Genomic DNA, 24,465 nt, shown 5'->3' on the forward strand with positions numbered 1-24,465 from the left:
AGGGATCTAATTAAATTTGTAATGTCCTATTTGTGCCTCTCCTACAGAATACTGATGCAGCTCTTCTGCCCTGCCTCAGTTATCCGGGATTTGCTTTGGATGATGAGGTTCTGTTTGGTCAAACACTAGATAAAATTATTAGGAAGTTGAAAGGCAAATATGGCTTTAAGAGGTTTCTGAGGGACGGGTACAGGACGGCGCTGGAGGACAGGACCCGGCGTTATTACAAACCAGCAGAAATCAAGGTAAAATCCCGCCCCGGCCCTGGCACCCTCCAGCTGCTGCCGCTGGAATTGCAGTCCTCATTCCTAAGGGCTCCGAGACCTTCTGTAATGTGCGGTGTTCAGAGATTGCTAAGTCAGCATTGACTCATTGGTTTGTTTTGTAATGGATGTGCTTTCATTTACATTTAGGGTACAGTTGATTTCACAGAACAAATAAGGAAATTATTTATCATTTCATTTAATTTCACAGCTGACTACAGTCTGAGTGTGTGGAAAACAATTTTGCTTTTGATCACAGTATTTATCAGTTAAGGTTATCTAAATGAAAATTTATTTTTTTCCCCCGTAGTTTCTCTGTGAAAAATAAAAATAAGATTATTTAAATATTCTGCTTGAGAATGAGCCACAGCAGATGTAAAGGCACAGTTAAACTGCCCATAGAATTAAGAAGTGGCACTAAATGTACTAAAATATTTTTGCATTCATGTTTGTGTTTTGTTGCTTAGAAATTACAGGATTATTCAGATATATTTCCTTAAATGAAAATTATGAAATGTCTGATTAATTTTTCTTTGTTGCAGCTTTTTGATGGCATTGAATGTGAATTCCCTCTTTTTTTTATTTTCATGATAATTGATGGTAAGTATAGCTTTATATTCCTGTTCCTTAAAGGCATTAGAGAAATGAGCTTTTAGAGGAAAGATGCAAAATTATTTTCCTGTCCTGCCAAAATAAACAATTATGCAGTGACACTAAATATCTAATTGAGAGTTCTGCCTCCTGGGTTACAAAACCCCAAGTATCCCAACCTGCTATAATTCACCATTTCTAATGTGAACTGTTTTTAGAATATTACTCAATAAGAGTTTTTTTAAAGCTTCAATCTGTGGCATTGTCCTGCATTGCCTTTTAAGCCTGAAAAGCTTTCAGATGTTTCAGAACTTTGCAGCAGCACGGGAAAGAAAGGGAGGGAGAGCACACTGCCACACTCCATGTGCACCAGGGCTTCCCAAGCTGAGCATTGTGTGGCAATTGAATCAGAATTCAGAAAAGAAGAAAGAGAACCAGGAAAGGTTGAGTTTCCTCCTGGCCACCATTTTTCACATAGTCAGTCTAATTGGGTAATAAAACAAAATTAAAAAATGAAAACAAAACCGACAAAAATGACACTACCTCACGACGTGGGGACAGGTGACACACCAGAGAAGTTCAAGGGGTGATCTCAGGATGGAAGCTAGAACTTGCACAGACAAGTCTGAATAGGAACATGAGTAGGGTTACAACCGTCAAAAAGGTTTTTAAATGGATTAAAATCTGTCCATCTTTCCTTTCTCCTGTAGCACGTTGAATAGTTTTCAGATACAGACAGTGAGGGGCACAGAAATCTGCCATCAGCCTCACTCCTCTGTGGCCACCCACAGATTAAAATATTGTGTTTGAAGATATAATAAGGTTTCACAACTGCTATTTCCAAAGAAATGTTTGACATTTTTCAAAGAGTGAGGCCCAAAACTGAGGAGAAAGGCACTGACATTTAATGCTGCCCACTTGCAGTTTTGAGAACAAAAAGACAGTCATCTTCAACTGAGAATAGGAAAAGCATTTTACACTTCTTGTATACAAAAAAACCGAAAAAATACACACATTGCATATACTGTCCTTGTCCTTTTTGCCTGGATCATACCTGTAGGAAATAGAACAATTCTGCTAGTAGATTTTGTGCAAATATCTCCAAATCCACAAGGTTCCTTAATACAAAATCGTGTATACACAGCAATGGCAAAAAGACAATGATGTGGGAGGAGCAGAGATTGCTCCTGTGTCATGAGAGTCCTCCAGTGTTTTGGAATGTTCAGGGTGTCACTTGAAACACACCTTTTTGTGTGCAAACTTGGATTGCATTCGTGTCTCTTGGCAACTCTCAATGATCCTGTATATATACCCAGGAATATTTGAAAATGCTGTGAACAATGCTTGTCAAGTTGTGGGTTTGGATGGAGTGTTGAAGAGCCATGGAAAGAAAAGAATTTTGGTGGTTGAAAAAGGGAATATTAGTACAAAATTTAAAATGCAAAGTTTTCATCTAACTCATTCCCCTTGGAATGTTAAAAAAAATTTCTACTTTCAAACATCACCTTGCTTGTGAAATAGATAAATTCTTTCTTTGATGAACAGAAATGGGTTTTGTGTTGTTAATATGTATTTTCATTTAAAAACTTTCCATGAACTGAACATTAATCATGCTAGTATTCATCAGATTCATCTTGGGAAGTGCTGCTAAAAGAACTTTTAAGGGACTGGTAATCCCAAACACACTAGTGTCTCCCCAAAAGCAGCATCAGGGAATTGACTGTTGTGATCTACAGCTCAGTCTTTTACTTTTCCTGAGCTACTTAGTGTGTAGGTACTTAATATTTTGTTTTGAAAAATAAACACTGGATTTTTTTTTTCTTCCTCTTTCATGAACTTCAAGGTCATGGAAAAATTCTTTCATAAAATCAATTATTGTTTGGTTATTTTTAGGTATTTTTAGAGGAAATCCTACACAAGTAAAGGAATATCAGGATCTTCTGGACCCTTTGCTTCAACATACACCTGAAGGTATTATCTGCAAATTGTTCTTCTGAAACAACTGTAGCTTTTTATTGATCTGAAATTATAAAAATCCTGACTTTCCTATATGTATATTGTGGTTAAATGAGATGCAAGAACATCAACATGTTTCCTAGTGGCAAAACACTAATTTTAAAAGAACCTGTCTTATGTAGATACATTGCATCATAAAGTGTGATAATAAAAGTAACATTTTTCTGGAAAAATGCTACTGATACTAAAGATTTACACTGTACCCACTCATTCCTTCCCTCCTTCACCTCTGCTTCATTGTTTACAAAGTTCACTTCTACTTTTCAGGCAAATATTAACTACCAGCAGTCAGATTGTTTCAATGGCCCACCTGGACCCAGTTGAGAATTACTCTCATCATTCATTGTCACCTAATTTTGCAAGCTCTAAAAGATAATTTGGTATATGCATATGAATTGTTTCTAGCTTAGAGCTGGGAAAGTGGCTACATAATCATATTATTATAAATGTTCTCTTATTTAAATTAGGCACTTCAGAATTTTTGTGGCACTGCAGACAAGGCTTGTGGTGGCCTACAGGCACAGCCATCCAAAATTCAGTTAAAAAAAAAGAAAAAGGCCATAAGTTGGAGTGGGAGGAAAAAAAATGGCCTGAGAACAGAACAATCCAATTTTAAAGCTCAGCATTTTAGTCACCTGTTCTTACATCTGTGGTACAGTTACACAAGTGGATGCAGAATATGCCTTGTTCTTTAAACTTTTTGAAGTGAACTAATTTCTGTAAGGCAGTCAAACATTCCCTTACCAAATTTGCATTATGTAGCAATTTTTTCTTGCTGCTTGTTGCTTTTTTCTGATTACTAATGAGTATGTGAAGGTTCGTGGACACTAAATTAATCTAGTGGTTCCTTTTGTTGCATGTCATCACAAATGTCACATCTTAAAATTTCTAGGTATGTTTTGGTGCCTCACTCATTTGAATCTGATATCTTTAATAACTGTTGCTTTTCCATTTTTTCTCTGCTTCTTCCCAGTAATTTGTTTTTTTTTCCTAAGCAAATAGTAAGACACTACAGCTTTATTCTGTTTATCACCTGTTCTTCATCCAAATTAGTACAAGAGTAGAGCAATATTAAGGTGGAATTTAATTATGCAGGAAGCATATTAATTTGCTTTTCAATTTCATATAATTAGGTCAATCATTTGTAATCATGTCTCTAAATTCCTGATGCATGTCCACTTAAAAAGTTCTGAAATAAAGTTTACAAATACCAGCAATACCTGTGGCATAATTCTAAATACAAGGTATATATCTTCTAGTGGAGAAGTTAAGCCATTTTGTTTCATGATGTTCCAAGATTCAAGTGCTTCTTTTAAACGTTTGATTAATAAAATTGTCCAAAACCAAGCTGACTCTTTTTGAGCAGGAATTTTAATTGGAAAGGTTGTCTGATTTTGAGCCTATGTTAACACCCCAAGTGTTTGACTGGGGCTCAGCTTTCATTGCTTTTGGTTAAGGCTTCTTAACTGAACTGTGTTTTCCTTCAGGTTACTTCTTTTATTTTTAGTTTGCACAGAAGGTGCTGCACGAACAGCACACCTGTTCTGGGAAAAAATTCTGAGGAAATGTCTGGTAAAATACAAAGTAGTGATTCCTCACTGAGATAGCAATGAATGACAATCTCTGCTCAAACTGTTTCTGGGGTGCAATATTTCCTGCTTTGGGTCCACTTCAGCTTTCTTAGGGGAGTCCAGTCAAGTGCCGAGGGCAGTGGTGTTTGCTCAGAGCTGTGCTTGCTGTCCCCAGGGTGCCCTGTTGTCCCCAAGTATTACTACGTGCCTGCGGACTTTGTGGAGCTGGAGAAGAAGAGCCCGGGCAGCCAGAGGCGGTTCCCCAGTAACAACGGGCGGGACGGGAAGCTGTTCCTGTGGGGCCAGGCCGTGTACATCATTGCCAAGCTGCTGGGTGAGAGCCTCTGTCCCCACTGTGCTCCTCCGGAGTCCAGACTCTCATTGCCTTGAGTTCTGAATGGACCTTGAGTGGCCCGAGTGTCCTCTGCTCTGGTACCTCTGGGACAGACAAAAATTGCTTTGCTGTATTTTTGTTTTTATGCTGCATACTATAAAGCTTAGTGGAATATTTCATAGAGTACTGAAAATCTAAACATGATGACAGATTTATTTTTTTCTGTCTTTCTGCCTTATTTCCTTTTCTTCATGGTAGAATATATTAATGTGATGCTTTCTGGGTTAACTGTATCAGCTGCACATCTACAGTGATGTTTGTAAGTGATTTATAGCATTTAATTCAAATTATTGACTGCTTAAGCAAGACAAATTGAAACTTTGAATAGTTGCAGTCTCAGAGAAAGTTAATGATTCATTCATCTGTGTTATTTTTACCCTTTTTCAATTGTATGAGCAATTGCAAGTGCATATCAAAGCTTGACCACTGAAGGTTGTTATGGTGAATTTCAGTCACAAAGAAAGTCTCAGTCTCACTTGGAATGATTTTATTATAAGCTAATGCAAAAAGAATGGTTAATCCAGAAAAATCTTCACAGTTGAGTTTTTACATTAGTATTTTTTTAAGAGAAAGATATATTACTTTATTTTAACATGTTCAGCAGTTGCCTAGTAATCAGTAGATGGAGTTCTGGAAACCATTTTTTCTGTTAACACAGAAGGCAAACAGGCTGTTGGTAATAAAAATGAGAAAAATTGAAGAGGAGTTTAAAAATTCAGCAGTTGGCAAGAACAGTGGATGTATCTTCAGGTACAGAGGGACAGAGTCTGTCTGGTGCTCCACCTCTTTGGTTTTGCTGTATTCCTTGCAAAATTCCTCTTTCAGCCAATGCTTCAAAGTAAATGCAGGCAATCTCACTGTTAATTAAAAAAAGTAATTTCTCCTATAAGAGTACTAGCCAAGTAATCCTCCAGTGTGTGAGGTTGCTGTAGGAGTTGTGCTAGTATTGATTTTGTACTGATATTTGTGTGTTTCTGTACCTGCAGAATGCTGCTTAAATAAGTTCTAGTTATAATTTGCTAACTCTTGTTTGTGTAACATAAACATTCTTGTGTTTCAGTTCTTTGCTGAACATTCTCATACACTGCTTTTTTTTTTTTTTTTTTTTAACTTTTTTTTCAAAATATTCAAAATTTCAGAGTAAATTTTTCCTGCTTCTCTCATAGTCCTTGCAAACAGGGTTTGGAGATCTTACAACAGTTGTTCATCAGAGGTTGTTATATCAGGAACTCCATATATATTCCTACTAATTTAGAACTGGTGCATTCAATTTTGCTTCTTACTGGTGAAAACCTACCTGAATAACAATCCTGTCCTTGGTGAAAGTGTTTATGTGTCTTACTTTGCTTGTTGGTGGTTGCTAATTAAGTGGAATCCTAGCTCCAAATACTTTGATATGTGGGAAGGTATTGGTTTCCCATTTCATTATCCATTCAGAAATCATTGTGTTGTCCCCAGGGTATCAATTAATTTGTTTTCTTTCAGCCTCCTCACTCCTGCTGTGTAGGCAGCACATGGTACCACCTTTGTAGCTCCTGCTGCTGTCTCTGGGCCTGGACTCTGCCTCTTGAGGTCCAAATATTTCTAAATGCAGCAACATGAACCTGAGTCAATTCTTACCCTCCCATGGAGGGGCAAACAGAAATAGGGAAGTCAAAATTTTGATCCTGCTTACAAATGCTGAGTAACAGGCAGTGAAAGTGCCTGTGTGTCACTGTTGGAGGGCACCACATTTATGCAATTGAAAAAATAAAGGAAAAAAGCATGTGTTTTGCAGGTGGTGATGCTGTTTTGCACAGAATTTCCTTCTTGCTTTGGATGAGGAGGTTTGTAAAACCTTTATGTTAAGGCCCCCATTTTGGAGCAAAAAGAGTCCCAGGTATTCAACTGTTTGATGCAACTGAAAATTCACTCAGTCTTTTGTTTAGTAGCTCTTTACTTTGTTTTTCCTTAGAATTCTTGTATCTTTGTTCTTTGGATTCCATGCTGCGTAGAACTAAGAGTTTTAGCAATATTTTTATAGACCAAATGGATTAAATGTTGTCAGCTGCTGCTGCTGCAGATAGGGAGCTCACAAAGGAATCTGCTTTTGCAGTCCAATACACTTGTACTTGTGGTAATGGTGATGAATATTCACTAGCAGTTAGCTTAAGTTTTATATTAGTCTATTGATACAGTTCTTTTAAATATGAAATTATTCTGACCATATTTTTTAATTACTGGGCAATGTAAATCACTGTTAAAACCAGTGGGAATAGAACACATATTCTGGAAACCTGTCTTGTTTTTAAGACTATGAGGCATTGAGCTGAAAATCATTTGGTTAATTCACTTTATTGCATTAACAGAACTTCCCATAATTCAAGTAGCTTCTATTCCTTTAGTCAGCATAAGAATTCTGTGTGGACTGGAGCTCAGATGAGTGGTTTGCTCAGATATGCTTTGGTAGCTCAATTGTCCCCAGTGATCCTTTGTCACCCTGCTCTGCTCAGGTTTGTGTGCATGGATGGTGGCCCTGCAGGAGCAGGATCCATTCCTGGCTGGTGCCAGCAGGAGGCTGAGGACAGCACAGCAGCCAGGGCTGCCAGAGCTGTGGGCAGCAGAAGGCTCTGGCAGGGCTGCTCAGTGCTTTGATCCATCCCTGTGCTGGCCTAGCCCAGGCACCCTTCAGGCAGGGCATGTTTTGAGTTTTAAGCTGCTGCCTTCATTTACTGCACAGTTCTCAGCAGCATTCTGATCTAGGCAGTGTTGGTTTTCTCTTGGAGCTGAGTGCAGCCATGAGTCACTCCTGGTGTAGATTAATACCTTATTCCCTTGGGTTGGGGCTTTTTAAGAGTAGATACAGAATTGTTGACTTTGAGATAGCAGAAATGAAAATGTGTCATGACTTACTCTGTGTTATTAGATCAAGTTTGGACAGTTTCCTGTCAAAATACAATTTTGCTAGGCAAAAGCTTATTTTAAAGGTATAATAGCTCGTATTAGATTCTGAACCAGTACTTGAAGAATTTGTTGAAAGTTTTTAATAGTGTATTTTTATTGGAGTGCTTAGTTTTTATTTTTTTTCCAGGAAAAGGTTAGATTTCAAATATTTTAATTAGTTTTTTTCACTATTTCTTCCTGAAATACCTTATTGAGAGGCACCTTTGATATCTCTTGTCCTTTCCAGGACTCAAGTCATGTGATTACCTTGAGATAGAGGCTATCTGCTTTTCTGCAAAGCTAAACAATTTTTGGTGGTCATTGAGTTTACAGTTAAAGCTCTAGAATAATTCCATGGTTGGGCATTAAGAGCTTTTTATGTGACTTGTGTTGTGGAGTTTGTTGTCTGCATATAATCTATTAACATATCTTTGTGAGCAAATAAAGGCTTAGGTTCTTATACTACAGTGTTGTAATTAGCTGCAGCAAGAACAAAGCTTGACTCATTAATTTTAAAAGTAATAGAATTCTGATTTTTTCAGAGAGTGCTTTTATAAATCATTGATCTAAAACAAAGCAGAACCAACTACAACACAAAAGTTGACATGGTTTCTTCACAAAAGCTGCAGGAAGTACTCAAGTCATTCTGTATTTCTCTTCTTGTTTTCTTTCAGCTGATAAATTAGTGAGTCCTAAAGACCTTGACCCCATTGGCCGCTACGTCGCCCCCCAGGACCAGCGCAACGTCAGCATGAGGTTTTCAAATCAGGTAAGCACTAGCTTAATATGCAATATTTTTATTGAAAAATTGTCATCTAGGTGCTGTATATGGTCCTCTAATATTGCAGTGAAAGTTCAAGGAAAAATGTCTGTACATTTTCTGAATTGATGGAGGATTGCTTTTAAAAGGAAGATTGTAACGTGCAGTTTTGGGGAAGTGATGAATATTTGCCTTCAAATTAAGTGATGCAGTCAAAATGACAGATAAAATTTGTTTAAACAGCTGCTGATAAATAGCTATGTGCCTTTAAGTTATAAGTTATGTCAGGAAAGCAAGAATGAGCCTGCTTTTCTTATTCCTTCGAAGTCATTTCAACTGCATCATGTTAATACTATTTGTATTTAGAGCTCTTAAAAGCTGCAAGAATGAGGTTCTTTTTGTTTTGGTCTGGTTGATATACCATCCCTGGAGGTATTTCAAAGATGTGCAGATGTGGCATTTAGGGACAGGGTTCAGTGTGGGTTTAGGAATGCTGGGTCAATGGTTGGATGCAATGACTGTAAAGGCCCTTTAATGATTCTGTGATTCCATGTGCTCCTGTATCTGAATTAAATGCATGGCAGGAATGAATGACCAGGGATGGGGAGTGCTTGAAACATGGTAATTCAAATCTGTAGTGAATGGGAGAGCAAGATGTGAATATGTCTTTATTTAGGGAACTTCATTTATTAAAGAGGTAAGAACTGTGTGTATGGAAATGTGTAGCTCAAAGATGTGTTTCAGCCTTTTTATTTCTTGTATAAGGAATGTATATTTAGGAAGTTCCTTGTTCAGCATTGTGAATTTGTTTTTGAAGCATGAAAGATGAAGTAATTATCTTAAGATTCAGGCCAAGTTCAGAACTGAACAATGTTTTTCTTGTTTTATCCAAATGCTGCTTATCCCCTCAGTTTCCTACTATTTCCTGTTACCAAGGTAATCCATGTGCCTGGCTGTTGGTTCATTCATAAGGAGACTTTCATTGTTCACAGTGCAGCATTTGCCATGTTGCTGTGAGATAATGAAAGCTCAGTGATGTCATTTGTCCCTGCTTTCTTTGTTTGTTCTTACATTATGGGATGATGAATGTGACAGAACCTGGGAGCTGCTGGCCCTTTTGGGGTGCCCTCAGGAGGGGGCTGTTTTGAGTCAGGATTGCTGCAGCCCATCTGATTCCTCTTTCTTTGGTTCTTCAAACCAGGCACTTTTAATCTGCCACAGCTGAGCACTTTAAAGAAGATGAGGCTTTGTTCTAAAGGCACTCTGACTCATCAGGAAATGTCTTAGCAGCAAAGCTTTTTTACTACTGTTTGGGGTACCCAGTATGTGATAGGCAATTTTCATTTCTTCAGAGAGAAATAGCCTCTGCCCTGAGAGCTTCCCAAAAGTGATAATAAATAATACAATGATAATTTGTTTTCTCATGACTTACTCATTGAGGACCACTTGATGAGTCAATAAAGCACTTAGTAAAATGCAGCTACCCTGTAAAATTCAGCAATTCAATAGGGACTTTAAAAGTCAGCAGTGTTGAATGCCTTGAAAATAACAGCTGCATTTTGATGTTTTACTTCATCTTCAGACAATGCATGAAGAAGGAAGGAAATTCTGGGCATGCCTGGGTCTGCTCATAGCTCTGTTCTTCCCAGTGCTGATACTTCTTTGCCATGGATGACTGTGCCTGCATTTCCTTCATTTGTAAATGCCATAACTATCCAAGATGTGGTTCCCAGTGTGGGTTAGAAGGAAGGGATGCTCTTCTGAATTAGTGGGAAATGGAGACTGTGGCATCAGGCCCTTGGCATTGCAGCCTCTGAGCAGCAGGGTAGAAATGGTGACCAGAAGGGTTCATGTCCCTGTAAGGCTGCCAGGTGGAATTTCTTTGGGATTGTTTGTACTCAAACAGCTGCTGCAGTATTTTGGGTGGTTTTACTGCTGCAGTACCAGGGCAAAATGCAGATATCAGTGGGTGTTGATCCTTCAAGAGAAGGTCAAAGATGCCCTGACATGACTCAGGTGAGCTGTACCAGCAAAGGTCTTCAAGTTACAGACAAGAATATTGAGTCTGACTTTTTTAATCCACATTTTGGATTTGCTTAACCAGTTTGTCTGAATATTTGATTATGCCATTTTATCTAATTGAGCTAATTTATGCAAAATCAGTATCTAGTATTTGCCTTAAAGTGCAGGGAAAATGACTAAAAATTCCATGTAAAATGAGAACACAGCACATCTTAATGATGTCTTTAGAAATCAAAGTAGTTTCTTCTCTTCAATGATGTCTTCTCTTTTCCATATAGCCAAAGAATTACTCAATTAAATTGAACAGAAAACTATTTCCACTTGTATTAAATTCTATTCCTGTAAGCAGTAAACAAGGATATGTAAAAATTTCAGAGGCCTGTGTATGTAAATTTTGTTGTGATACAGTGTTTTGAAAGGAGATGTATCAAAAAGAAGGCTTTTAAAATTTTTATTTGTAGTTCTGTGCTAAGTAAATATTTCTTCAAGAAATGTGTTTTCCATGTAGGCGTACTTTTACATAAACTCTAAACATTTGCCACTGAAAAATGTGATTAATTTAATATATATGTGACTTCGATGCCACTACAAAAATATGTCTGATACCCACATAATAGTGTAGATTTAAGCAAGCAATGGAAAGTATTTCAAATATTCCAACCTAACTTTTACAGCTTAGAATGAAGAATTAGGTAAAGGAAAGTAAGATAATATAGACCTCCAAAGGCAAAAAAACCTATATATAACTATGTATAATTACAGTTGGGAGTGCATCAGAAAATCAGATCAAGGACAATCTCATTGCTTGTAGAAGACTGAGGCATCAAATGAGCAGTGCAGTAAAAACATAATAGCCACTAATACTAATTTTGTCTGTTTGTAGATTGAAGGAAATGTTTTTTCTCCTAATTCAATGCCAGAACTGTTATTTTCCCCTTGGAGGAGGCTGTGTCCATATGTTCTTTCCTGGGGAAGTGCCAGTGTGGTGCTGGAGCAGGGCTGTGTTTGCTGCCTTTAGTCTGAGTTCCAGCACTCACTCAGGTCTAACAGCAGTCAGAGGGCTTCTCTCTCCTGTTCTTTACAGTCCTAATGGTCAGCTTAGAGCCCATGCAGGAGTTCAAAAGAAATGGAATCATCCATACTCTGTTTATTTGAAAGGAGATAATGCAGGGAATTCTGGTTCAGGCTGGCTCTTTGCAACTGGATTCCTGAGAAGAGCTTGATTTGTTACTGCTGCTTCCTGCCTCCCGGTTCAGGAGAGATTCTAACTCGGCTTGGGTTGTTGCATTCTTTTGTGGGAGGATGTAGTGTAGAAGATGGTAACAATTACATCTGAGCAATGGGGTAGGGTAGGGGGGTTTCTGGAGCTGTTTTGTATTTTACTGGCACACGTGAAAGCTGATTTATTGTTGTCTTACGTTTAATTTAATCTTTAACAAAAAATCATAATCTGACTAAATTGCCAGAGTAGGATTATTTTATCTTCTGAGTTAAGTTGAAATATGTATTTAGGGTTACATTTAATTAACTGAATTCTCTGCATGTGATGACTTTTTTTCTTGTAATGTTTTGCTGTGTAGAGTTAGAAATCATTTGTAAGGATTTCATTTCAGGTACTGGGAATTAAGATTAATGCCTATTGATGAAGAGAATTGGGAAGAAAATAGCCAAAATAATAGACTGGAGGTTTCTTAATTTATTCAAGGAAATAAATAACATGTAAAGAAGTAACTAAAATTATTAATTGTAGATAGACTGAGCTATTTTAAGATTTTTGTGTTTAGGATTAGAGCATGTCTAATTTGGATGGAGCCATATTGGTTGATTTGTTTTGTCATGTTAATTGTAAACATGTTCTTGCTTTCATTTGGGATTGTTACAATACAATTGTCTACCACAGTTAACACAGTTCTAAACCTGCCAAATGCTCTTCTGGAATTTGAGGCACATACCTGTGCTGTGTCTGATTGCAGGGGGCTGGTGTGTCAGTGCCCATGGGCACAGGGTGGTCAGCAGTGGTCAGTGCTGCCAGGCAGCTCGGTGCCCTGGGCACAGGGTGGTCAGTGCTGGCAGAGCAGCTCGGTGCCCATGGGCACAGGGTGGTCAGTGGTGCCAGAGCAGCTCGGTGCCCATGGGCACAGGGTGGTCAGTGCTGGCAGGCAGCTCAGTGCCCATGGGCACAGGGTGGTCAGTGCTGGCAGGCAGCTCTGGGACAGCTGGCTTGTGGCTCAGGAGCAGCCAGGGGATTCAGGAGGTGCAGTGCAGGCTCTCCTGTTGTGAGCTGTTCCTGTTTGCCTCTCCTCGCTCCACCATTTCCATCGGGGCTCTTCAATGCTCTGCCCCCTTTCTCACATGCTCACAATGAATGGGGTTTTTTCAGAGTTCTGAGCTTTCCTGGCAGTGTAAGCAGAAAGGCACAGTGATAACATCTGTGCAGTGAGAGTGCAGCAAAAGGCTGATACTGAGCTGCTTTTTCTGCTCGTGCCAGGAATGGAGTCAGGGATTTTTCCCTTTATCCTGCTTCCAACAGTTTATAACCTTGTTAAAAACTGTGATTTTTTTTTTTTTTTTTTTAAATTTTTTTTTATTCTCCTTTTTGGAGAGGAAGAACAGCTCATCAGTCTTTTATCTTGTTCTTCTGAGGTATATTTATCATCTGCACAGCATGCAGAATACAGCTGAAACCGACCCTTCTGCCAAGGATCCAAGGTGGCAACACAAGGCAGGAGGGGGAGCCTGGGGAGGGGGGCTGTTGTGGAGTCTTGGGGAGACAGTGATGGATGTTGTGGGAACAATACCTGAGCTGGCCTTGTTAGACAAATGAGAAAACCTAGATGTTACAGTGGAATTTTTAACAAGGAGATTTATTTAGTGTAATATTTAGCAGTTTAATGCTTTTCCATCTCTCTTTTTTTAAAAATGTACAGCAAGTACTGTATAGGGCAATCATCATTGGAAAGGGTAACTTCCTTTTTTTGAGTGTTTTATCTATTATTTTGATCTGTGTTTCTCTAGGCCACTACTTGTGATCCTCCAGGCTGTGATATGTCAAATGACAATAACAGTAACTTTGTTTAATGTTGCAGAAATCCTGTAACTGTGCTGCAATGATAGTTATGTTTTTCCACAATACTTCGAAAGATCTGGTAGTTTTTCACACGGATTTTGTGTTGTTCCAATTATGCTGTGGCTGCATTTGTGTAGTTGTGGCCTGTGTTGGAATCGCCATTTCTTGGCTGCTGTAAATGAATCCTGTCCTTGGTTGCGTGTGAGAGGCAGAACTCATGGGTTATGTACAATTTACACACTCCTGCTCATTCTTCATTGAGAGGGTAACAACTGAGTCTGAACTCAGACCACTGCCCAGGCTGGATCACAGGCTGTCTACAAATCAGTAGTCTTGGAAGGGCTCTCTCATTTTCAGGTGGAGGGGCTTTTGCTTTTTGTTTTATATACAGTGCTTGTGGCTGGGTTTTAGGTTGAATTTTCCTACTGTTTGTATAAATACAAGTGATAGCACAATGATCTTATTCAGAGCAGGAAAATCTTCTAACGTCACTTGAACTTCTGGCTGCTTCATCTGGTGTCTGTGCACATACTTTCATCAGAAACTTATTTCATGTGGCAAAAAGTCCAAGATTTTTACTGCAAATGTAGTGCAGGCTGACTTCTGGCAAAAAGTTACCAAGAATTTCTTTACAAATCCCTAAGATCTTTTCTGATATGAAGGCTCAAAGCTGCCTGAGCAAGCTTCCCTCTGAACTTCTCATTCTAAATCAATGTCTAGCCCTGTATCATCACAAAAAATGCTGTCTTTTTATAAAATCGATAGAAGATGTGTTTAACTTCTGTCATTCGTGTTCTGGTAGTTTCTAGACAAAAGCATTTTAGCAATGAAAACATGAGCTGCTCTTAGTTGTGTTCTTTTGCAGTCAGTGAACAAGAACAGGGGGGTTGTTCAGAGCTCATTCTGCCAGAGACAGGAAAGCTGAATTGCCAGATCGAGACTTAAGAAGTCAAGTCAATGATTGAATTCCCTCCTATTTACATGGTTTCCTTATGTAAAATACTGGTATTTATTTCAAACATGAAGTGTCTGTGTAATAAACAAAGCAAGGAAATGCAGCAGTCTCCAGTAAAATGTATTATGTCTTTCATGTCACTAAAGAGAAGCTGTCTGATGGCAATTTTTCAGAGTGAAGGGTTGAAATCATCAGGTCATTATTTCTAAGTGGATTTTATTATTTACCCAAAAAGCTGAATAATTGCACTCATTGCAAAAATATATATCAAAACATCAGGTCATATTAGGCATATAGGAGTCGTGTTGATTGGTTAAATTCTAAATGTTTGTATGAAATAAAAAGTTTTCCCTATGGAGTTCTTCCTAATTAAAGAAACCCCCAAACTAATCCAAACAGTGTAATGATTACTAGAAATCTGTTTATTACTAATTCTCCAAAATGTGTCTTGCAGAATATTATTGGTAGGACAGGCTTCCTGTAGTCTTGAGATTTATAAATTGCTCACACCATAAGAAAAAGCAATGCAAACAGTGCTGTTTGTCATAATTGTGGATTGTTTAAATAGACATTGTCCCTGGTCATGCTATATTGAATAAAATCTTTAGTTAGCAATGCCAGTAATGATTTTGTCATTATTTTCCAGGGTCCTTTAGAAAATGATTTGGTGGTACACGTGGCCCTGATAGCAGAAAGCCAGCGGTATGTATTTACTCTTGTTGAGTACTTCTGTAGTAAAGAAGGGCTGAACAACACATCTGAAATGGTGTAGAATAAAATACTGCTACTTGTATACATCTGCTGCCAAGAGAGTTATTAAAGCTATTCTGTGATTTGTCATTAAATGTATCTGTATTTCATTTGTAGCCTACAAGTTTTTCTGAACACATATGGAATCCAAACTCAGACCCCTCAGCAGGTGGAACCAATTCAAATATGGGCTCAGAAAGAACTTGTCAAAGTAAGGAATTCTGCATTTTAAATTACTTTTCCATCTGTGTATTTCTTTTGTAAAAACAAGGATTTATAGCAAGTTATTAGCCTTATATCTGCCTAAGTTGTTGTCTACATATTTCTGTCCTCCTAATGCAGTTGCAGGGTATGCTGGCACTGGAAGTTACAAATGCCTGCAGCTTTCAGGGAAATGTGGGAGCCCACATGTTCTGTATTATCTGATTAGGCTTATTGCCTGAGCCACTTTCAAAGTATAATGAATGAATAATAAAATTTTAATAACATGAGTAGCTTGGTAAACGGAATGAATCTTGATGGAGAAACAAGCAGATGAGCAATAGTCAAAGAAATGGATTGAGGCAGAAACCACCATAGGATTTCATAGTGCAGCCCCTGAAACAGGCAATAGCCACATCTCTGTCACTGCTTCCCCTTGGATTGACTATATCCAGGAAGTTTGGGGTTTGAAATCCTTTTTGGTTTACCTCTTTAGCTGAGCACATGTAACATACCACAGTTAGAAATCAGGATCATCTTCAGGATCCCCTTCCTCCTCCATGAAGGCTCTGCTTTCTACTGGGGCAAGGAGTGTCCTGAGGGACAGCCACACCCTGACAGGCCTGGGCTGGCCCTGCTAGTCCTGCCTGTAGGTCAGGTAACAAAGCTCCTGTCTCACCCTGTGCTGTGCAGCTGGTCCCAGCCAGGAGTGCTGAATGTCTGGGGGCAGTGCAGGGACAGATTGTTTGTCAGCCCCGAGGCCCCAGTTGTAGAACTGATCACTCTGTGGGGCTCTGCTTCTGAAATCTGGTCACATGAACAATGCCGTGATCTGTATCAGGAGTCTGTAGGACACAAGAAAATAAAGTAAACCCAAAAATAGAGAATATAGCAACATATTTCAGATTTCTTAAGTTTGTGAGGATGAAGGATGTGCTAAACCTGGCTGTGGCTTATTCAGAAAAATGCTTACCCCGAATAATGGCTGCCACTAACACCTGAGAAGTACCAAAGCAGGGAGAAGAAAAATATCTGTGTTTCCATTCATCCTTGTTCATTTCTGAACCCATTTTTACTCACTAGCTTTCATGATAATATATTCCAAAACATGTTCTCTTTGTCTGTGTCTGTCCTGAAATTCTGTGTTGAAACTTTAGTTTAAGAAATGAACACTCCATAACTTTACTATAGTAAGTATATATTGTCTATCATCTATCACTTCTCTGGTTTCCCTGACAAAAAGATGAGACCTTCATTAAGTTTTATTATTATCAATTAAATTCCTATCAATGAAAAAGTCTATGTTAGGATTTATTTTTCTAAAGCTGTTGAGACATCTGGTAATTCTGACACTTCCTTTATCCTCATGATGGGTAGGTACAGCTGCCTCATCAAAATTTACTTTTTGAAGCAGTGCCATGAAAATATTAATTCACCTGATACAAAACCTCTTCCTAATGGACTTCTAATACAGGCTCTGCCAGAGCTGTGGAGTAAAGAGTGTTTGGGATATTATGAGAACTGGGGTTTGATCCTGGGGCTTATGCCAATAACCAAAATGAACCAAAGAGCAGAGAAACAAAAGCTCCTGGTGGTATTTGTCATCCTTTGAGGGGAGAGGAAGCCAACAGTGGAACAGTCAATGTATTTTGAAGAATAGAAGGTTGATCCATAGAAAATATGGATCTCAGTATTTCCTACTCTGATGCTGTCAGTTCTAAGGAGTATTTAATTTAATCAGAAACTTTTGAACTGCTCTAGTAGCACATGATTACAGTTTAAATCTCTAGCGTTTTTAACAAGCATGTGTCCAAGAAGGTGCTGTAAAACAAACGGATGGGGACTGGAAGTAGGACTTGAAGTCATGTAAAGATATCCACAAAGTCAGGGTAGCAGGGAAATGAAAAGAGAAGGAAGAGATACCAAATAAAATGGGACAAGGGACATGTAATACATAGGAAAAAAGTACATCTGGAGTGGAAGTACAGCACAGGAGAGGAGCAGAATACCCCTTGGGCAGGGGCTCAGAGAGGAAAGGTAGCACAGAAACAGATGGTGTGCAAGACCATTGCATTTTGGGCCATGCTCATAAATCAACCCAACAGCCCAGTCTGCTTTCACAGCCATTTCTTGCTATTAGCAGCTTTAATAATCCAGAATTGAAGGGCTTTTTAATAAAAAAACCCCAACGGTGCTTGAAGCATCTGGACTTGAATGAAAGTGTGTGTTGTTCAATGCCTGGTGCTGCATCTGAGCTTTGATTGTATCAGACCAGGATGGAGAACTCTCTCTAGGGGAGGAAACTGCTTTAGTAGCCTGTGTGTCAACACGGGGCCTCAAGATACAGAATCTTGAAGGAAACGACAGTGTTACAATGCTAATGCAGTTGTGCTTTTGTTGAGAAAACATTCGGTGTTCTGCATTCCAGCCAAATGAAAGGTCCTTTTGGTGTTAAATGGCCCTGTCTGCTGCCTTCTCCCAGCCTCTCTTATTTAGCACAAGAGCTGCAGCATTGTTTGGCTTTGTTATGCACAGATGGGTTATTGAAGGCTATCAGTGTCCTGATGTCTCCATCCTTCCCCACTTGAACACAGTTCCTTACTCTGGATGAACTGGCCATGTAGAAAATCTTGTTTATTTTCTTTTGTAAATAGCTGTTGGTATTAATGCAGAAACATGGGCAGGATCAGGAAGGCCCCAAGCTGACAGCAATAGAAACTATTGAGAGTAATGTTTGTTCAAGTGTTAGCTTTCATTTGCTTCTGAATTATCTTTCTATAACATAAATACAGATTGAACTTTGGAAAATGCTCAGAATTCTGAATGTTCTGCAGTAATGGTGGGTTCCTTACCTAATACAGGCCAAGTAAGGAAAAATTCCATCTTTCAGTGGGGTTTAACTGATACATTTATACTGCATTGCTCACAGATTACTTGTTTTCCTATGGTTTTATTCTCATACACTGTAATAAATGAAGATTATTTTGCAAAATTGTATCAGGTGAAGTAATGCTAGGCATACATAACTCTAATAAGAATCAAGCTATGAATAATGAGATAATTTCCTTTTGCTTGTGTTGCTGATGCATTAATTTTCCAGATTTGTACTAAAATTAGAATAAAGATTTTTAAAGGGTTCTTATATTACTCTTTTACTTTTGTATCCACTCTGAAAAAGCATTACAGAAGACAAATTTGGCTAGTCAATAAATGCAAATGATCCTTTAAAAATTATTTCAATAAGCAATTTGAAAAATCAGTAAATATTTTACTTACATAGAATAGACCAGTAATAGGAGCAAGAAGTTAAAAAGGAGACCTAATATAGGAAACAACAGGTGTTTTTTGAAAAACCCAGCCCTGAATAGCCACATTTTCTGAATGATTTTCTAATCAAAGCAGATTGCACACAGCCTTCTTTGTGAGATGTGGCAGGAGCCTGAGAAAGGCTGTTATCTAGGTTTTTATCAGTTTTCATGATTCTTTCTCACAGGCTTACTTCCATTTGGGAGTCAATGAGAAATTGGGATTATCTGGAAGACCGGACAGACCCATAGGATGCCTTGGAACATCAAAGGTTATTACAAGAAAAGTTTATATTCTCATTACTGATAAATATTTTAAATAAACATTTAGTCTGTATGATTTTAACTAGAATTGAGATGTAATGTTATTTTATACATATTTTATGACTTCTAAGTCCTTGTATTTGACTCTAATGAATGTTTTAAAGAAAAGATTAATGGAAATTTTCTCTCTCAACAGATTTATCGAATACTAGGGAAGACTGTGGTTTGCTACTCGATCATTTTTGATCTCAGTGATTTCTACATGTCTCAGGATGTTATGATGTTGATTGATGACATTAAGGTATTTGTAACTTTTCCTTTGAGTAACTGACAAAAATAGTCTGCAGAAGAATAAACTGTGCAGTCTGATAAAACAGAAGACTGAAAGAGAAACACAGTACAGTGTGTATTATTATAATACAAAAATAAACTGGCAGCTAGAAAGTGTATTGAGACAAATATCCTGTCAACCCAGAATGAGTTCTAGTGAGTATCTCTCTGTGACAAAAACAACTGCCCCCAAAGTGACTGGGAATGCTGTAGGGCAGCAAGCAAATTATCATTTGTTTCTTTGGGAGAACAAATGTTCTTGGCTGAAAAAAGGAACAAGACTGCTGTTTACAGGAGATATGAAAACCTTACCTGGAGGAAACATTACTTGATTTTGCACAAATATTAAAACCTGCCCCCTTTCCCTGCCTGTGAGGTTGGCTGCAGTGCAGAGCTCACCTGCCACATGCTCTGGGCTGGAGCAGCAATGTCAGTACACAGAAGGTGGCCCTGGTGCTTCCATCCTAGTGGCTGGATTCAAGCCCTGGATCCCCATGCACATTTTCTAGGTCATTGCCTGTAGTTCATGGTTTGCTCCATGGTCCATGCATTTGCTTAGAACTATTTTCAGAAGACTTAGGAAATAGCAGGGCTTGACAGCAGCTTGTGCCTGTTACAGAAATCTGTTGGTGCTTTAGTAGCTGAGGTGTTTTTAACCTGTTGGGGTTTTCAGGGCTGTAGGTGCTCTGATGTCTTGTTGTGTGTGTTCTGGTAGGCTGTGCTTGTGGTGGTTGGGGTGTTTTGTGATTGACATTGTTCCTTGCCCAGAATGCCCTGCAGTTCATTAAGCAGTACTGGAAGATGCACGGCCGGCCCCTGTTCGTGGTGCTGATCCGGGAAGACAACATCAGGTAGGGAGAGAGAAAAGCAGGAATTGCAGTGTGGGATTTACTGAGTGCAAGATTAATGGAGTTCTGTTTCACATTTCAGAGGGAGCAGATTCAGTCCCATATTAGATATGCTGGCAGCCTTTAGAAAGGGAATTGTTGGGGGAGTGAAGGTTCACGTTGACAGAGTACAGGTAAGGTTTCTCCTGACTGTTGTGTTCTTACCTCCTGCCACTGGTACGTGTGTTCTTACTACTTTGGGGTTTGTGTGACTTCTGATTTTATTTGGTTTCATAAAAGTAAGGAGTCAAGACTCAAGACATTTGGTATTGTTTGTTTTGTCTCAACAGAAACATGGGTTTATTTTAATTCCTTTTGTTGAGTCTTTTGAAAGTCATATCTTCACAGAGGATTTTCAGAAGGGAAAAGGTAGTTTTTGTTAGGCAATCTTGTGAAATTACTACCAAAGGATAATGCCACAGTGTCAAGCACTGAGAGATTTCTTTTGATTAGGTAATCACGGAGGGGAAGAAAAGGTGCTTCACATATATTAAAATTCTTACAAGAACTATGATCCAGTTTTAACACCTTTACTGTTTGAATGAATCTTAAAGCAGGAACTTTCCTTCATTAAAAAGTGAAAATTACCAAGACAGGTGCTGATTTTACATACTCCTACATGCTAGTTAGTCTTGGTTTACACCTATTGAACTATCCTTTTTTTGTAAGAGAAAACTAAAGACAGAGTAATGACTTCTTGTTCCCTAGAAAATTATTAATTTGTAGAAGAGCTGGGTCATTGGGAAGGAAATGCTTCTAGCTGTGATGGTTTAAGATATGCTTGGAATTTTTAAGTATTTATGTATTTCTCCTGCTCACACATAGGTCATGTAGTCTCTCCTGGTACCACTGACTCTTCCTATAGCAAATGCCATTACTGCCCATGGAAAACCTTTCATTTGGCTACAGGGTTGTTGTTGTGGTTTGGTTTGTTTGTTCTTGGTTTTGTTTTTTTTTTTCATTTAATTGCAATTACTTTCCTGCCTTGCAAGAAAGATTTGTCAGACAAGAAATTTTTTCCATCTACCTGTGTCCTTATTCTAAGCATTCCACTGGAGAGCCATTGTGGAGTAAACTTTCCTTTCCATACTCACCGACCTTCTGGAAAGATCCTTTTTCTAATATAAAAAGTAAGGAGTTGTTCTAAGGGGTTTAAGATGGTGACAGTCACTGCTCTTTGCTTTATTTGTTAGCCATTAAAAAGAGCACATGGGAAGACTACAAACAAATGTTCGTTTGACTTGAAGGCCAGTGGAGATGGTGATGGTGCCTTTCCTGCTGGGACACCCTGTGTCCCAGGACTCACCTTGCTCCAGCAGCTGAATTGGAATTGTCTTACTGCACTGTTGGCACATTTTATTAACAGTCTTGTTTCATTATAGGGGAGGATTTGGGAAAAGAACAAGGGGCACATCTAAATTCATTGTATTTTATTGAATAATTAATTTATTCCAACAAAATACATATTGATCTTTGTCAGTTGCATTCAGCTGCTTCATTTAGGTGCACATGTTAAACATGCCTAAGAGAGAATGTGTCTCTCTAATTGGATGAGTGCTCTTTTTTTCCTCTAAAATATGCCAAATCTGATTTAATTTAAAATTTTGTATGCTCAGAAGTTTTCGAGCTCTTTTGTGATTTTTACCTTCATCGTCATCATGTGTTCAAGCAGATGTGCAAGGCAAAGAATGAATGGCACCAGTAATAAAAGCAAAGCAGGGTTTTTATGTTCTGTCATCTCACAGTGTAACAGATCAATGTTTTACTGCAACTCATGTGCAATGAAAATGGAATATAAAAGTTCACAAAACACACTCAGTTTTATTTAGCTAATGAGAATCATCAAAAGCAGTCTTAAAAATGCTGTAGTACAATACATTTCCTCTGGCAGTAGATAAATAGGGAATTCATATAAATTCAGAGTGAATGAATTGTAATGACTACATCAGATAAATGCAGCACTGAGTTTTCAGCTATGTCATCTTTTGAGATGGAAGTATTTGTAAGCTGCATTTGATGTGCAAACTTAGGCCAGGCATGCTTGGATTAGGGGATGAATGCAGAGTGGGATTGCTCTTTGTAGTGTTTGCCTGAAACATCAGTGAGGCTGACAGGAAAACTTCCCGGCCTTCAGCCATGCCTGGAATAATGAGCATTGGGATCAGAACGTGGGGACTGGGCAGGACTCTGAGGAATGCAAATCCTCAGTCTCAAGTGTTTTCATCAGCCCTGGCTTTAGGGGGTGGGCAGTGCTTGATGAAGCTGGACAAAGGAACAGAGCAAAAAAGGAGACAGCAGCCCCAAGGGACTCCTGCTGCCTTAAGATGTCTTTTTCCTCATGAAAGAACAAAAATACTCTGAAAGTGTAAAATATTTGGAACTGCTGATAAACAAAGTACTTTCTCAATGGAAACCACCAGCAACATACTGTGATTAAAAGACAGCTATATAGTTTTGTACTATATTTTAAAATTTCTTTTCAATTTTTCATTTCAGACATTAATATCTGGAGCAGTTGTTGAACAACTCGACTTCCTAAGCATGACTGAAACAGAAGAGTAAGATTGTGTCTAAATAGTAGTGATGACTTATTTGATTATTAAAATATTTTCTGAACCATGAAGAAATTAAATACTTATTTTTCAGGGCTCCTGTATTTAAGAGTTTGGAGGAGCTGGATCTTCCAAAACATTCAAAAGTCAAGAGACAATCTAGTACTCCCAATGCTTCTGAACTTGAGCAGCAACCAGATGTAAATATTAATGACTGGAAAAACAAGTCAACATACGAGATCCTGCAGAAGCTTAATGTAAGAAAACTTGATAAAAGTACAGTGTAACTTCATTCTTGTGAAATAAGAAATTCTGTGCTGATACTCTTTTTGTCAGCAGCCTAGTTAGATCAGCATGATCAGTGTTGGGGCACAGCTAATAACATCAAATGTCTGATATTCCTCTCCATACTCAGGGAATCCTTCTCTTTATCTTATGGCAGAGCTTCCTGGCCCTTCCTGTATTACTGCTGGCTCTCAATTCTCCCAGCTGCCCCAATCATCCTTGGTGCTAAGTGACCATCTAGGAGGGCATCCATTTGCCATGTGTTTTAAAAACAGATATTTTATTGACAAACTGCCAGTCAAAAGACTTGAGCAGTGGGTATTCACTTGGGTGGACTGGGAACTTCTTAATGGCATCCAGGGATAGTTCCAGTCTGCCATTTGTTCCCTGTATCTAGAGGAGAACTTCCAGTAACTGTTCTAGATCTAGTGTTGATACAAACACACAAAATGTTCTGCTTGGTTCCCTATTTCATTACAAGCATTTTTGCTGTAAATTAAAGAACCTGAGAAAGAAAAATCAGGAAACTTTTCCATGGTCTAATTATCACAGCTTAATATGATCCACAGAGAAGCCTCTGCAAGCAGCAGTGGTAAGGATACATAGGGTGTGAAATCCCCTTGAAAATAAAATATGTAGACTTTTCCTTAAATTGAAAAGAAGAAAAGGCCCTTTGGTTTCACCTGAAATTTTTAATAGCTGTTCTGGCTTTGCTTCAGTGACAGTCTGAAGGCTATTTGTGGCTCTGTTGTTGCTGTTTTTTATTTAAGGACTGCAATTGCCTGGCAAGTCAAGTGTTACTCTCAAGTATATTGCTTAAAAGGGAAGGGCCGAATTTTATCACCAAGGAAGGTAAGAGCTTCTTCCTTTTGCCTGTTCTGAGCACTGAGGAAGCAGTTTAATGTTGAGTTGCAATGAACATGAATAATTGCTGTGCATGCCAGCAGCTGTGGAGCTCTTTTCTCTGCCATTTAGAGCAATTCCTGCATTAAATAGGACATGCACATTGATGGTGTGGTGGGGAATGAGCTGCTGGATTTATGAATGCTTTTAGATTGTTTGTAGGCCAGTGCTGGATCTGGCTGTAATTTTGAATGCATAGATTAGAAAAAAATACAGGATTTGACCTTAGAAAGAAAACGGAAACAAAAGACAAGTCTAAATGTCTGTAACAGTCTGAACTATCTGAGGCTTTATATGGAATTTTTATTCTGCTTTGATGTAATCTAACTTCAGTGTATCTGTGAAGCTCTGGTTTTGTATTATGGCTTTGTTTTAGAGCACAGGGTCTAAATTCCTGTAATACAATTCTGAAGAGGCTACTGAGGCT

General features: G+C 38.5%; 1 protein-coding gene across 7 annotated transcripts in view; it reads left to right on the top strand.

The window, feature by feature from the left end:
- PHKB (phosphorylase kinase regulatory subunit beta) overlaps positions 1-24,465 on the top strand; it is a 68,644-nt gene that overhangs the window by 27,967 nt on the left and 16,212 nt on the right. For all 7 annotated transcript variants that reach the window (XM_014882510.2, XM_014882501.2, XM_088171870.1 and 4 more), the window contains 14 exons: positions 48-245; positions 806-863; positions 2,748-2,825; positions 4,617-4,775; positions 8,432-8,526; positions 15,208-15,263; positions 15,429-15,522; positions 19,006-19,089; positions 19,278-19,382; positions 20,180-20,262; positions 20,342-20,432; positions 22,795-22,856; positions 22,945-23,107; positions 23,906-23,987. In XM_014882510.2, coding sequence (XP_014737996.2) covers positions 48-245; positions 806-863; positions 2,748-2,825; positions 4,617-4,775; positions 8,432-8,526; positions 15,208-15,263; positions 15,429-15,522; positions 19,006-19,089; positions 19,278-19,382; positions 20,180-20,262; positions 20,342-20,432; positions 22,795-22,856; positions 22,945-23,107; positions 23,906-23,987 — 1,408 coding nt within the window. The remainder of the gene's footprint in view (positions 1-47; positions 246-805; positions 864-2,747; positions 2,826-4,616; positions 4,776-8,431; positions 8,527-15,207; positions 15,264-15,428; positions 15,523-19,005; positions 19,090-19,277; positions 19,383-20,179; positions 20,263-20,341; positions 20,433-22,794; positions 22,857-22,944; positions 23,108-23,905; positions 23,988-24,465) is intronic.

This window comes from Sturnus vulgaris, chromosome 12 (genome assembly GCF_052056855.1).
Source record: "Sturnus vulgaris isolate bStuVul1 chromosome 12, bStuVul1.hap1, whole genome shotgun sequence".
NCBI lineage: Eukaryota > Metazoa > Chordata > Aves > Passeriformes > Sturnidae > Sturnus > Sturnus vulgaris.